At 34.6% G+C, this 16,789-nt stretch overlaps 1 protein-coding gene across 1 annotated transcript; it reads left to right on the forward strand.

The window, feature by feature from the left end:
- Positions 1 to 5,320: 5,320 nt before the first annotated feature.
- On the forward strand, positions 5,321 to 7,274 carry LOC123657037 (sucrose-6-phosphate hydrolase-like). The gene has a single exon (XM_045592636.1). The coding sequence runs from the start codon at positions 5,344 to 5,346 to the stop codon at positions 6,886 to 6,888; it is 1,545 nt and encodes a 514-aa protein (XP_045448592.1). The 5' UTR covers positions 5,321 to 5,343; the 3' UTR covers positions 6,889 to 7,274.
- Positions 7,275 to 16,789: the final 9,515 nt, after the last annotated feature.

Here is a 16,789-nt window from a genome sequence, read left to right on the forward strand (position 1 = left end):
AAGCGCCTGGCCGTGTATTTTTTTGCTAAAAGTTAATTATAAGCAGTTCCAATATTGCAAAAGCCAATAAAATAAATATCCTGACAAAGTTAGAATAAAATTATCATAATAATTCTGTTCAAAATTTTTGTGTTTTCTAATTTTTTGTATTATTTTATTTTTTATGTTGAAAAAAAAAATGCATATAGGTTAGCATACAGGTTCCACCAGAAAGCTGCTGGTGCATGTTGCTTTCAGTTATAATTTTATAAGTTTTCCTTCAAATATAAGTCATATTTTCATTTTATTTTACCAACTTGTATAAAAATAAAGCGTAGTTAATCAGAAATAGACGAATACAACCTTTTATTTATTTTTCGTATGTATATTAGTTATATAAAATTTTTATTTTTCATTTCAGATTTTATATTGTACTTTTAGATGATGTAAATGACATTTGCATGTATATATATATATATATATATATATATATATATGTTCGGGGATAACTTCGACATTTATGAACCGATTTTGATAATTCTTTTTTTTTTTGGAAAGTAGATATTCTACGTGTGGTACCATGATAAGGAAAGCAAGATCTGATCATAGAATCCCAGAGAAATCGAGAAAAACCCTCGAAAAATCGTAGTGACGACTAGTGCGTTTGTTAATTTTTTTCGTCTTCTTACGTTGTATTACTTGTCGATGTAATTGAAGTCGGTGTTTTTTTGTTTACGAGCAGATACAATTATTATCCTGTTTTAATCTAATATATAAAATTCTCGTGTCACGGTGTTTGTAGTTAAACTTCTCCGAAACGGCTTAACCAATTCTCGTGAAATTTTGTGTGTATATCGGGTAGGTCTGAGAATCGAACAACATCTATTTTTCATACCCCTAAGTTATAAAGGGGGGGGGTTGGGGAGATTGAGAAGTTTAATAAAATGAATGGCAAAACAACGTTTGCTGGGTCAGCTAGTTTATTATAATTCTTAATATTCAATATTTGCCTGAAAAAAATGAATTGTTTAAAAATAAATGTAATTTTTATGATAAAAACTAGTTCTTATTAATTTTTCCTTTATTTGTAAAGATATTTATAACATTTCATATATTGTTATGAAATGCAATATTGTTATAGTTATTAAAAAATTAATAACAACTATTACAAAAAGAATAATCAAGTTCAAAAGGGACGTTGCACTTTGTGCCACACGCGTCTGCTGAAGGGTTAACATACTTAATTAGGCTTCATGTTATACAATTAAAGCGGGTAACATTTTAATTAACCTCTTGTTCCGACATGTCAGTCGTCGATAAGCGCGGGTTGTACGTGAAACGAACCCTTATTATACAAAATCAACATTCGCAAAAGACGTTTCTGAAGTACGAACTTATATTTCTCGAGAACGAGTTTTCTTAAAATTACTTTAAAGAATGTTTCATTGTGAGAAATTGGTCGATAATTATTGATGTTTTTTTTTTATTATACCTATACTAGCTGACTCGGCAAACGTTGTCTTGCCGCTAAACGCTATTTAAAAATAGGGGTTGGTGGTAGAAGGGTGAAAATTTAGTTGTATGTAATTTTTAATGCCAAATCATAATAAAATAAATAATAAATAATTTATCAAAAAATTAAAAATAAATTAGGAGTGGACTACCCTTAACATTTAGAAGGGTTGAAAAATAGATGTTGTTCGATTCTCAGACCTACCCAATGTGCACACACAATTTCATGAGAATCGGTCAAGTCGTTTCGGAGAAGTTTAATTACAAACACCGCGACACGAGAATTATATATATTAGATTTTACTTATTTCTTTATACTTTTATTCATCTTTTTTAAAGTTTTATTTTATTGATTTACATGTATCTTTTTTTAAAGTTAGTAGGTAAGACGCAGCAGAATATATTCTGTTCAAAACCTAAAGCAGCCCGGCTTATGATCTGAACCTTACAGAAGATCATAGCTATCGAACACCACTCATACATAGTGTTGTGTCCCTTTACTGATTAAAGTACCCAAAAGTCCTAGGGAGTTCCTGAAGTAAGACTCCTGGAGTTGCAGACGTCTACAAGCTACGGTAACCGCTTACCACAAGGCGTACCATACGCTTGATTGTCATCCTAGCAAAATTGGTAAATTTGAATATTTAAGGTACAAAACGATGTGTCATAGATTCAAATCTGTTTTGGCATTACATCTTACAGCTTTTATTTTAAATCAGTCTCGTGTTCAGCATTGAAATACCGTTGATAATATACCTTCTTTTTTTTATGCCACTAGCTCGGCAAACAAGCGTACGGCTTACCTGATGGTAAGCGATTACCGTAGCTTATAGACACCTGCAACACCAGAAGCATCGTAAGCGCGTTGCCGACCCAATCCCCAATCCCCCCAGGAGCTCTGGTCACCTTACTCACCATCATTACAGCCTATACAGTCCACTGCTGGACATAGGCCTCCACAAGTTTACGCCAAAAATAACGTGAACACGTGTGTTTTGTCCACAGTCACCACGCTGGGCAGGCGGGTTGGTGACCGCAGGGCTGGCTTTGTCGCACCGAAGACGCTGCTGCCTGTCTTCGGCCTGTGTATTTCAAAGCCAGCAGTTGGATGGTTATCCCACCATCGGTCGGCTTCTTAAGTTCCAAGGTGGTTGTGGAACCTTGTTATCCCTTAGTCGCCTCTTACGACACCCACGGGAAGAGAAGGCTAAGGGGTGGCTAAATTCTTTAGTGCCGTAGCCACACAGCACACTTACTCACCAACAGGAACACAATAATGCTTGAAAACAGTATTATTTTGCTGTGATCTTCTGTAAGGTCGAGGTACTACCCTAGTCGGGCTGCTCCATATTTTGAGCAGGAAATTCCTACTGTGCCCTACCTCAGTTAAGATATTGATACGTAAAGAGGCATCGACCTAGAAATAGGTCATTTCAGGACATTAAATTATTTATAGTACCACACATATCTCATTTAGGAATACAAATTTACCTTATTAAGATTATTCTTACAATGTTATAACTACTGGTCAGTGAATAATTTCTTTTGTACTGATCATTGAGTTACCACTTATAGACGTCTGCAACACCAAAACCATCGCAAGCGCCTTGTTGACCCTATCCCTAATTCCCCTGGTCACCTTACTCACCAACAGGAACACAATACTGCTTGAAACCAGCATCATTCAGCTGTGATCTTCTGTAAGGTCGAGGTACTACCACAGTCGGGCTGGTCCACATTCTAAGCAGGAAATTTCCTGCTCTGCCCTAACTGAGTTAAATTCCAAGTAAAAATATATTTTTTATACTAATTTGTTACATCGTTGCACCTTTTATATAGCTCTGAAATCGTTATTTCTATGAATTCAGAGTTATTTGTAATTAGAATCGTCGAATCAGCAGTCGTAGTTATGAAACAAGTTTATAGGTATTGTTGGATTTGTTTTTTTTTTATGTTCGTTTATATTTTTTTTAAGTTCTTCTGATTGTAATTCTTTGTAGCTGGCTGGTTTTGATACCTAATAAGTATTTCAAAAGTGAAATTAAAAAGTAAAAACATATTCCCGCCTCGTTTCATTTGTTTTTCTTTCCGCCAAAATGGGCGTAACCAACGAAGAAATTCGGTACATTTGAAAGTTTTACTTTAAAAAACAGAAAAATGCGATCCAAGCCGCGAAATTTTTTTTAACGTTTAAGGACCCTATTGTAGTGTCAGTAAGAGTAACACAAAAATGGTTTAAGCGTTTTTATGTGCGTGTTTTGTTGTTCAATTTTAATTTAATCAAAAAATGACCAGTACTTTTCGAGCTGTATCTAATAATGCTTATTTACTTGACAATTTTTTCGTCGATCTACGTTGTATTATACCACATAACTTTTCACTGAGTGTATTAATTTTGATGATTTTTGTTTGAATGGAAAGCTCATACTGGTTTTGTAGTCCCATTTGATGGAAGTCTGATGACTGCTTGTTGAGTAATCTTTGATAACGCGTATTTATTTGACTATTTTTTCGTCTACCTACGTTGTATTACTTGTCCATTTAATTGAAGTCGATTTTTTTCGTTTAAGAGCAAACTCAATTATTGTATTCTAAAGTTGATACTTGTTATGTAATACCAATAAACATACGAAATACGGATGAAATGCTAGTACATAGTTAAATAACATAAGTACTTGTATGAATCATTTCACAGCGATTATAACAACGTTAGTTCGTACACACGGAAATAACATTTGAGACAAACAATCAAAACCATATTATAAACTAGACAAGACACGCTTCACGGATTCACCTTATATTTAAATTAATATTTTTTTTCAATGTACCTTTACTAGCGTTATATTTTCTTTTCTCGTTATCATTTTTATGTTTTCGATCGTAATTATAGATTAAAACTTATTGTCAAAGATTTACCTACTAGTCAATTGTTTTGTCTCTAAATGAATGAAAAAAAAACTATGTAATTTTTATCCCGACGTTTTTTTCTTATACTACTGTCTCTCGCCGTAAAAAATAAAATAAAAATTACTGACATTTATAATTAAAAAAAAATTGAACTAGTATAGACAAGTACGTATTCAAATTTTTAAATCGAATTTTGGTTACACATCATTGGACCAGAACAGACTGTCTGAGACATTAAGTACTACGATTTAAGACTGTAAAGACTAAATTTAATTACTATCGATGAACAACAATTGTAACGCAATTTTAACATCTTTTTATAAGTTAGATAATTTTCATCCTACTCCTCTGGTCTGATTGTAATCGACCCCCTTATTACTAATATAACGTTGATACTAATAAATATTTTTTGAGTTAGGGCTGAGTAGGAAATATCCTGCTCAAATCTGGAGCAGCTCGACTGGGGTAGTACCTCGATTTTACAGAAGATTACAGCTAAATAACACTGTTCCCAAGCAGTGTTGTGCTTCTGTGGTAAGGCGGCCAGATCTTGCGATTTGGTTGGCAACGTGCTTGCGATGTTCAGGTGTTGCAGGCATCCATAAGTTATGGTAACCGCTTACCATAAGGGAGGGCCGTATGTTTGTTTGCCATTCTAGTGGTATACAGAAAAAAAACTTTAAATTTGAGTTAACGTTGATTTGTCGAAAATTTAAGCTTAAGATAAATTATTTGCTTTATAAATTGAATTTCAAAAACTGGTAATTTTTATATTAGTTTGTTAGTCATTTGAAATATTATTTTTGCTGAATATCGTCGCATGCCATTCTTGTCACATCATAATTACACTTAAAGTGGACGCTAAACAAAACACTCAAGATAATCGGTATCTTTATAATTACATTTTATAAATGATGCAGTAATGCAACCTCTGTTAAAGTAACGATGGCTTCACTACATAACGTTACCATCCTACTGTGTTTTACTGCGTTATCCTACGTTGTGTCTGATGATAGTTATGAAAATAGAAAAGTTGCGCTAAGAGAGTACATAGAGAAAAAGAAGAAGGAGATTAATCCCAGGTATCGGCCTTCATACCATCTTGCACCGCCAGTTGGATGGATGAACGATCCGAATGGATTCTCTTACCGTAATGGAGAATTCCATCTTTTCTTCCAATACTACCCTTATGACAGTGTTGTAGGCCCGATACACTGGGGTCACTCGTCCAGTCCCGACCTCGTAAATTGGAAGGAACTGCCTACGGCATTATTGCCTGAAACCGAACAATGTTTCTCTGGAAGTGCTATTACGGAGAATAATACGATGATACTCATTTATACAGGCCGCAGGAACGCCAGTGTCGAACCTTTTTTTAACGAGAGCCAGTACCTCGCCTACAGTACCGATGGAGTCGACTTTCAAAAAGATAATAATAATCCTGTTCTTACCGAATCACCGAACGGGGCTCCCGATTTCCGAGACCCAAAAGTATGGAAATACGGAAACAATTTCTACGTTGTTATTGGAACCAGGAATACGGACAATCGAGGACAAGTCCTGTTGTACAAATCGAAAGATATGAAAAATTGGGAATATTTAACAGTTTTAGACGAGTCTAAAGGTGACTTGGGATATATGTGGGAGTGTCCAGACTTTTTTGAACTTGACGGAAAATTCGTACTACTTATGTCACCACAAGGAATGCAATCACAAGGAGACAGGTACAAAAACACTTTTCAAAATGGCTATATAATTGGAAGCTTCAATTATACTACTAATAAATTTGTGAGGGAAGTAGAGTTCCAAGAAATAGACTATGGACATGATTTTTATGCCGCGACAACTACCGCAGTGAATGGAACGCGTTATATAGTTGCGTGGAATAGTATGTGGGAGGTATCACATCCTGAAGCCGTCGATGGCTGGGTAGGGCAAATGACACTACCCAGAAAACTAACCATATCTAACAATCGAATCCTTATGAAACCTGTTGAGGCGGTAGTCAATTTGAGAAATGGAGTAGCAGTGGATGGCAATATTGGAATTAATGAGGTTAGAGAATTCGGGAAGGCAGTGGAGCTGTTTATTGATAGTGATTTAAATCAGACAGTGAACTTATTATTGGACGGTCGAGATGGCGGTGGTAATGTTCGCCTTCGCTGGAACCCTGCGGATCGCAAGGTCGTCCTAAACAGAGATTCCGGTGATGTCAGACAGGTGGAATGGTCTCCTATCAACTCTCGTACTTGGCGAGTTTTTCTGGACGCTAGCAGTATAGAACTTTTCTGTGGCGAAGGTGAGGTGGTATTCAGTAGTAGAGTGTACCCTCTTGGGGGATGGAAGCTGACCAATCAGAGCCCACAATCAGTTCACGTCAAAGCGTTCAACTTGAAAAATAATAGTGGAATCATTGGTCAAGAAAATGGATTTCGGTTGTTTATATTTGTAATAATTTCTAATATTTTTGTAATTAGCTTAAGTTATTAATTTTATAATTATTGTTTTGTTATAAATATTTTAATTCATAAAATATAATAATATATATTGTACGTTTATTTATGGGTTTTATTATGGTTTTATTAAAAATAAAGGAAATAGGTGAATGTAATTTCCGATAATAGAATTTAGATTTTATTTTGATTCAATTATTATTTTCTTCTTAGTTCGTGACTTTCCCTGTAATAACTATTTTAATTTTTACAAATATTTCAAGAAAGTCTTACTTACTACGTACTTATTACATTTTCACTCTAGAGCAAATTAAATTTCAAGAATTGTTTTGTATTTTTAAAGTTGAGAAATGTCGTATATTAATATTCGATTTTTATGTCAATAAAATTATTTAAATAAATTATTTTACATAAAGCTTAAAATTCTTTGAATCTCTAAGTATATTTATATAATAATTAACATTTACGGTAGAAAATATATGATGCTCATACATTATTGAGATTATTGTAAGTACTCTATCACGATCACGGTTAAACCTGTAACATTCCACTGCTGGGAATATGCCTCATTTTCCATGTAAGAGAAGGATAGGAGCTTAATCCACCACGCTACTTCATTACAAACCAATTTTAGTAATTAATTCTTTGTCTGCCTCCCATTGTTAATAGATTCGTCTGTCTTTTGATTTAAATTAATATATTAAAAAAAAAAATGAATTATGTCTAAAAAATATGGTTCATTTGTCTTTTTTGTAGCATAAAAAATTAAAACGTTGTTGTTTATTAATTTTTTTTTACTTGAACATAACTAAAAAAATATTTGTTAAACGGACGTTACAATATGTTGAAAAGAAAAAAAAATTAATTGCACCTTTCTTACAACATTATAAATTTTTAAATACTCATTCCGAGAGAAAATTGCACTACATCCAATTAATCTACAAATGGAACACAGATTGGCAATGTAAGGATTGTCTAGTACCTAATAAAATTAAAAATTTAGTCGCAACGGAATTTTAGACAAGGCATGATACAGGTATAAGTCTACTGATAACCATTGGTTAGACAATTATGATACAGATTAAAAATGTTTTATTTAGCGCGAAATAATAACGAACAAACATTACAAAGCAACATTTTGTTTCTAAAAAAAAAAAATTTTGCTTATCCATAATCCTTCTAAAAATTAATCAGTATTAACAAGAAACTAAATGAAATGAGAATTAAGTAAGGTGGTAAGGAATCTCTTGTGTTTTAGTACGAAGCGCACTTGGTAGTTTTCATTGTATAAAAATAATGCATTACTATATTAATAGGGTCGAAGTGTTACCGCAAATTAGCTCTTGAGTATGAAAATGTACTTGTAGGCCCTTCGAGGAAGAGTAGATCTATATTTAAAATATATTACAAATGTATATGTATCTTGTAAACCTACTTATTCACTTCATAAACGAGACGATGGAAGAAGAGAAAGATTCAGCAGATTTTCAATTGTTTAGCAAGAAATGTTCAAAGGAATACTGCCTCAAAATCTTCTGACCAAATCATCTGATAGTTATTTTAAAGAGTGTTTTCTCAAAAGGTTTTGTGAGAGGATACTCAAAGAGGAAGAAGCTGTCTAAATTAATTTTGATGATATATGTATTATCTGTGTGGTTACGGCTTACTGTTAAGCACTTAAGCACTGCTTAGATGTGTGGTTTCGGCAGTAAAGAATATAGCTTCCCCCTCTCTTCCCGTGGGTGTCGTAAGATTTGACTAAGGGATACCGCAGTGACGTGTTCCTGTGGTGAGTGGAGTGACCAGAACTTTGTGTGCTTTACTAGTTAAAGAGGATATGAACTTATAAAATATAAATCATCATCATCATTCCAGCCTATTGCAGTCCACTGCTGGACATAGGCCTCCACAAGTTCGCGCCAAAAATGTGTGAACTCATGTGTGTTGCCCATAGTCACCACGCTGGACAGGCGGGTTAGTGACCGCAGGGCTGGCTTTGTCGCACCTAAGACGCTGCTGTCCGTCTTCGGCCTGTGGGTTTCAAAGCCAGCGATGAGATGGTTATCCCGCCATTGGTCAGCTTCTTAAGCTACAAGGTGGTACTGGAACCTTGTTATCCCTTAGTCGCCTCTTACGACACCCACGGGAAGAGAGGCGGTGGCTATATTCTTTGGTGCCGTAGCCACACAGCACAAAATATACCTACTTATTTAGAAGAGAAAAACAATGAAAGAATAAAAAGATCAACTTTTTACGAATATCGTTAAAAGTTACTTAAATGACGTTTTTAAATATATGGCAAAATATTTTAAACCCTAGACACACAGTTCTTAAGTACTATTGTATTATGTATAGGGATTCAGAATCTTGCCAGTCTAGACGTAAACATGCAAGCTTCTGATATTTCGTCTCGTTTTGCTGGATAAGCTTAAACATGGATACGATGTGAAGTGAACACTGACCCTAATTCCATTTCGGGTCACAAGCGTTTAAACTAAACGATGCTAACGGAGCCCTTTCATGCCCTCTGACAGGATGAATTAAGATTTAATAGCTTTGAAAAGATTTTACTAGAGCTGCTGTCACTTAAGCCCGTATGATTTAAATAGTATTACGCTGGGGATGACATACCCTGAAAAGATATTGTATTTTAAAATGGTGTTAATAATAATTTGGAGTTCTTATGTGGTTAAGGTGTGTGCATGTGTGTTCGTATGCAAAATTGTTAATATAGCCTTTGAATAAGGAATATATTTTTATTCAATCTTATAAGTTTGTTATTCCGATAGTCATAATTTAAAATGAACATTTAGAACCCACTAGGTGATATTGGTTAAACCCACTTTTGTTACATAAAATAGTGAACTTACGGTAAGTAAACACGAAATAAAGTGTACTACAAAAAGGTTGCTTTAAACTGAAACGTTTCTGTTTGTATCTTCAGTTCGTACTTTTACAGACATTATTTTGAAGTATTTAGACAAAGCGTACTCGTATACTGGGACGGTCACCAACCCGCCTGCCCAGCGTGGTGACTATGGGCAACACACATGAGTTGAAGAAAACTATGTCTTTTTGCATGTAAGATATCAATTAAGTTTAGCATAATTTTGGTCGGTGGACTCACGTCTGCATTAGGGATACTAAGATAGAATAATTAGTTTTCTTAATGTAAGCTGCAGTAGTGTACTAAGTAAACGATCACTAACAAAACTAAAAATCGGAATAACAAAAAAGTACGGGCACTATAAGCCTGTGGACATAACTTTATATAAAAAAACACACATACATGAGTTCACGCCATTTTTGGCGCGAACTTGTGGAGGCCTAGGTCTAGCTGTGGACTACGATAGGCTGATGTGTGTGTCTGTATATACTGGGACGGTAGTCACAATAGGAATGCAATACTAGATCAGTATTACACCGGACTGCTCCAGATTTTGAGCTCCAGGGTATTTCCCCTGTGCCCTACCTCAATGGAAGGATTGGAAGAATCTGCTAAATGTGATATTAGGAGAGTTTAATAAATTGATATGAAAATATAATTAATAGCAATAGTAAATGTTTTAGATTAAATTGACTAGGAATTTAACCCTGCGTCGAGAGTTGATGGTCCGAAGAAAAACATAAAACAAAAACACAAACGTTCTGAGCGTCCAAGACAAACATCTGTACATAATACTTTGAATATATTATATTATATATGTATTATTTATAAGTATGTTTATCGAAAAAAAATTAACACGTAGTAAACATACCAGTCGGCTGTTACCTATAACATAAGCATTAAGTTGCTTACTTTAGGAACAGATGACTGTGTGTGTATTATGTAGATATTTATTTATTTAAGTAAAAGAAATATTATTAGATCATTAAAAAGGCACATTAAGCTTAATATAATTTATGTTAATTGATATTAAATATTTAGGGGAATCGAGCTTGCTATCCTTAGTCCACAACCGTGTCACTGTGACCTGTGAATATATTTTACCCATTATTTTGAAATCAGTTTTACTCTGACGATTATACCTCTCATTGTACGCTGAGCTTAAGTGTACCCACACATGACAAAGAATCGTTCACCGCAAAGCTACGTAACGAATAGAAAAGCAAAGTGCTGTGTACGATGCGACAACGGTGTGCGAGTGGAAAATACGCTCAAAGTTTATACTTTACTATAAATTTATGTCAATTCTAAAATATATTATAATGCTGAAATTTAATGAGAGTTTTGTGCAGTGGTCACATCATTTGGCTGTCGTGCTAGCAAGCGCGTTTATACAAGCCATGCAGATCTTCTGATCGTTCGTCTAATAGTTAAAAGTGGCTACTATAAGGTCGAAGGAGCCTCGTAAGCGCGTTGCGCGTGCCCTTGCTGTCCCTAAAATCTCCGACTACCCTATTCACCACAGCATCACAATCATACTTGAGAACAGGTATTAATTTTTATACAACGGCGTACAGCTCACCTGATGGTAAGCGATTACCGCCTGCAACACTGCAAACATCGTTACCGTGTTGCTGACCTTACCTCCAATCCCCCCCTCCCCGGTAGCTCTAGTCGCTTTACCTACCAACAGGAACACAACACTGCTTGAAAGCAGTATTATTTAACTGTGATCTTCTGTGAGGTTGAGGTATTCCCCAGACCAGCTGCTCCAGATTTTGAGCAGGATATGTCCTGCTGTGCCCTACCTAAGTTATTTGGCTGTGATCTTCTGTGAGGTTGAAGTTCATTCCCAGTCCATGTTTCTTATATTCCCTATCTTCCTTTTTGACTACTTTGTTGACGCTGTTAGTAATAACCCTATTTTTTAATCCCGGTCTGGATGAGCGTGCAACACACATTATATCTATAAAGTAAAAAAATGTATACGTGCATTAAGTTTGCTTACTTTCGCTTCAGCCTGTAATATCCCAATACTGGGCATAGGCCTCTTTCCCCATGTAGGAGAAGGATCAGAGCTTAATTCATCACGCTGCTTCAATGCGGGTTGGCGGATATATTTCCTACTATGAGTAACGATCGCTATCAGGTGTACATGATAACAACCGGGACCGACGGCTTAACGTGCTCTCCGAGGCACGGTGGGGAGACCCACTAGGACTGCACAAACACCCTTTGCTTACTTTAAGCATGTAGAATTTGAGATCTAGTCATTCTTGCTGTCTCTAAATTATAATCTACTGGATATTTTTTAAATGTGAGGCGTTTATTTCGTTATACATACGCTTAGCATAAAATTATCGCACGTGACGTAATGTTCTGTTGCGGTAAGTGACAATGTTGCCTTGAACTAAGTTTGTTTCTTTAGTCTGCACCCATTATCTCTGAATGTTAAATGTTTTTGTTGTGTTAGTTCTAACCTAGTGCTGAAGTTTTGACTAGGGTTGTCATTTATAATTTAGAATTTCAAAAATAATTTACGAAATATCATAAGAAAGCAAAAATGTACCGTTTTTCTAATAGACAATATATTGTAATATTTATTATGCCGTGCTGCGTTGTTACGGTAGTAAAGATATAGCCACCCCCTCTCTTCCCGTGGGTGTCGTAAGAGGCGACTAAGGGATAACATAGTTCCACTGCCACCTTCGAACTTAAAAAGCCGACTGATGGTGGAATATCAATCCAGAAGTTAGCTTTCAAATACACAGGTGGAAGAAAGGCAGCAGCGTCTTCGCCGCGACCAAGCCAGCCCTGCGGTCACCAACCCGCCCAGCGTTGTGACTGTGATTAGCAAAACACGTGAGTTCGCGTAATTTTCGATCCATGTCCAGCAGTGGACTGCAATAGGCTGAAGAAGTGATTCCTTATGTCATTATCCCTATACGTATCTCATTGAGTACTAATTGTGGTGTGTCATTTGTGACGAAACGTTAGCAGACACTACGAATAACAACACTACAAAATTTCTGTAATTAAGTTCGTTAACATCCCGTTCAACAAAAATTGATTATTAAATCAAGCTACTAACACATGATTTCAGTAATGTATAAAGAGTATTGCATTTTAAACCGACTTCAAAAAAGGAGGAGGTTCTCAATTCAACTGTCTTTTTATTTTTTCACGAGTCTTAACTTTATAACTTTTTTTTTGAGTGTACTGATTTTGATGATTCTTCTTTTATTCGGACCTTAGTGCCTGTTGTTTTATTTAAATTTGAGTGAGACCTGACGAGTAGGATATTTTTTTTAAATATATTTGAAGTCAGTTTTTTGTTTAAGAACAAAATTTATTACACATAAACAACAATTATAATTCCTAGTAATTTATTTTTATATCAGTGGTTTTTTTGCATTTGCAGCCCTATCCCATTTCACACTTCATAAAGTGAACCCTATTTTCGTTGTACTGTCAGTCTGTTACTCGAGAAGCGATCACGCTTAAACGAGACAAACAGTGTTAATAATGATTTATTAAAAACATAAATAACAGAATAGGTATGAAACAAGATTACTCTTAAATTTATCGATGAGCAAAATTCATTAAAATAAATAGTATATGATGTAACGGCTGCCCGATTTCAAAAAGTACACACAGTAAGGGACAAATTTTTCGAAATCGATAGTTTTTTGCATTTTTCGTTCCAATGGAGTCGTGTGAACATATAATTATATAGATATACCAAAATAACATTTTTTTATAATTTTTCTTTGTCTGTCTGTCTGATTGTTCCAGCTAAGCTCTGAGACAGCTGGATCGATTTTGACGGGATTTTCAGTAAGTAACTTAGGCTACTTTTATTTTAGTAATTTATTTATTTTATAACTCTTCAAACTGAACAATAATTTTTTTGCACGCTTTGTGCACACTAATCTCAGAAACGGCTAATTCGATTTAGATATGGTTTTCATTAATATATAGTGGTAAGCTTCACTTGTCATTTAGTTAATATATTGGCTTCACTTAATATTTAGTGTTTGTTTCATGTCAATTGGTTCATAAATAGAAAAAGTTATGCCAATTTAAAGAATCACGTTGAACATGTAAAGTCACATTCCCACGCGGACGAAGTCGGGAGCACAGCTAGTCATCTAAAATGGCTGTAAAACGTCGCAGCATCACTGAGCGTCACCTTTAGTTATTTCATAAGAATTTACTCCCCACATTTTATACGGGCGTCATATCGTTTCTTAGGAAGTAAGCCTGAAAAAATAATCGTTAAAATGATTCACCATCCCTACATCCCTACACGTCACGGAATTTATCCCATCCCAACGACACGTTGACATATTAATGATCAGGACACTTGCCCGAGTGACTCGTCCATTTTTCACGCGCGTGCAAACGAGTCACCCGCACACATTGTTCGATTTTTAAACTGTATATTACGTCGGTTAATATTTTAAAAGAGTTTGTATACCTTTTGTTTCTTTTCAAACAAACGCAGCTATTGATGTCGTCAGAAACGATTAATCAAAGGTTATATTTTTTAATGTTTTTCAGACATTTTATACGAAAAAGTTTATTTATTATCTTTAACCAGAATAAAAAAAAAAGTAAAACAGCGAGGAGATTCTCAATTCGAATGTTTTTTTTTAATGTACTCGTATGTCAAAACTTTTTACTTACTGGGTGCACCGATGACTACTTTTTAAGTACCTAATCTTTGATAACGCGTTATTACTTGATTCTTTTTTCTTCGTCTACTTACGTTGTATTACTTGTTAATGTAATTAAAGTCGATGTTATGTTTGAGAGCAAATACAATTATTATATTTGAACTTTTAAACTGCTCAAGCTAAGTCGATAAAGTATCAAATCGCTAGGTTTCGACCGTGCTACTTTGCTACTTATTTAAAACCGTACGAATAAATAAGTCAACCATGCTTAGGGTTTCATTGTATGATTACTAACAAAAGTCAAAGTCGATGATAAAGAGGAGCATCTCTATTCACACGTCATGTTTGTTCAGGACGTCGTTTACTCTGCGAATTGGGTTTGTGTAAATGCAAATATGCATTTTCTTCCTCAGTTGTTGATGCCTAAGTTAGACTTTTGTCGGTGTATTACGGCAGCATATGTGCATATATTTATAATAAGCTGACCGGAATTTCGTATTGCCATACGTTTTGTGTTATGTCGATTTTTCAATTTTTTTTTTATAAAAACTTTGTCCTGACTGCAACGATTAAGAAATCAAAGGATTACCCGATTTGGAATAATCGTTATAAAGCTATGTACGCGCGTACATACAAATATCTTACCGATTTTTTTTATACAACTAGGTCGGCAAACAAGAGTATGGCTCACAAGATGGTAATCGATTAACGTAGCTTATAGACACCTGCAACACCAGAGTATCGCAAGCGTCTTGCAAACCCCCAATCCCTCTTAGGACTTCTGGTGCCTTACTCAACACAGGAACACAACACTGCTTGAAAGCAGTATTATTTAGCTGTGATCTTCTGTAAGGTCGAGGTACTTCCCCAGTCGAGCTGCTCCAAGATTTGAGCTGGATATTTTCTGCTGTGTCTTATCTTAGTTGCTGTTCATTTTTTTTATTTAGATTTATTTATTTTTTTAAGTTAAAAAAGGACATTTTAAAGATATAATACAGACGATTTTATTAAATAGAAAAAAAAATATCATTCAAAGTCACACTCGAATAAAGGAATATTTTTGTTTACACATGTATGTATGTATGTATGTATCTATATGTCATATTTGTGTATATATGTTTGTTTGAATTATATGTATTATATTCACCGTCTATTCCATTTAGCATTATAATATATAATATTGCAATAGTCATTGATTATAATCAGTATACTGTGCAACAGAGTTGTCTGGCAGAGATCGCTTTTTATCGATAAGGATTGATTGATTGTATCTATCCTTGATGTACATTAAAGTATACTTATTTACTTAGTAAAAGATGCAACCACGACTTATTATATGCAAAAATATTTGTGATTTGTATCCATGCAAAATTAAGCTCGCTCGCTCGCTTCAGCCTGTAATATCCCACTGCTGGGCTTAGGCCTCTTTCCACATGTAGGAGAAGGATCAGAGCTTAATCCAACACGTTGCTCCAATGCGAGTTGACGTATATATTCTCTAGTATGAAGAAAAATTGGGTTACTTGAACTTCTCACTTCTTGCTTTGTTTTCAGAAATATTACCCCTCAGATACATCTTAAAGATAAATCCAGTTAATCAGGATTACGGAACACATAAGTAAAGTGTTATTGGAACCAATATTTTCGAGGAAAACAAAACTCCCAAGTTATTATCAGCTCTCGATGTAAGTACGGACTGAATCACAAACTTAACTTTGCAATTTCAACGCTGAGAGATTAATCGAAATCTTATATAAGTGTTTCTTCAGCTACTTTGATTTGTAAACATTGATTTCGCAATAAGTTAGGTTTGTCCCGAAAATTGAGTGTAAAATATGATATTGAGTCATTTTTGGTTGGTGAGAGTAGACTGATCGTTAGTGGCCATGTTCTTCAATTATCTTGATAATGCAAAATTATTATTTAAATATTTATTCTTAAAAAATACGCGAATTAAAAAATAAATATAACAATTAATTAAAAATTCAAAAAAATTAACAACCAACGGTATACATTTTACATGCACTTGAAGGTCTTGGCTCATAAAGTCATCTCCATTGTAATAATAATACATTCTTTAACGTCCTTCGATGTTACGAAAGCGATCTAATATTAAAATGTTTAAAATTGAACGTCCAGAGAACTGAAGTAGTTACGAGGACCGAATATAAAAATGCTAATAGCGCTGTCCCGTCAGAAACATATAATATATTACCATGACCGCTGAAAGTATCATTTTAAAATATATTAAGTAAATTTGTTGTCATATTTTTTAGTGGTTAATCAAAGTTCCTATGGAAACAACCATTGTGGTGTAGTGGATTCGGTTCGTGCTTGGGATGGATATTTGTATTTGTAAAAATAAAAATAAA

Source organism: Melitaea cinxia, chromosome 10, assembly GCF_905220565.1.
Source record: "Melitaea cinxia chromosome 10, ilMelCinx1.1, whole genome shotgun sequence".
Taxonomy (NCBI): Eukaryota; Metazoa; Arthropoda; class Insecta; order Lepidoptera; family Nymphalidae; genus Melitaea; species Melitaea cinxia.

Excerpts from the sequence above, each read along its gene's own strand:
- LOC123657037 (XM_045592636.1), top strand. The coding sequence starts at position 5,344 with ATGGCTTCACTACATAACGTTACCATCCTACTGTGTTTTACTGCGTTA.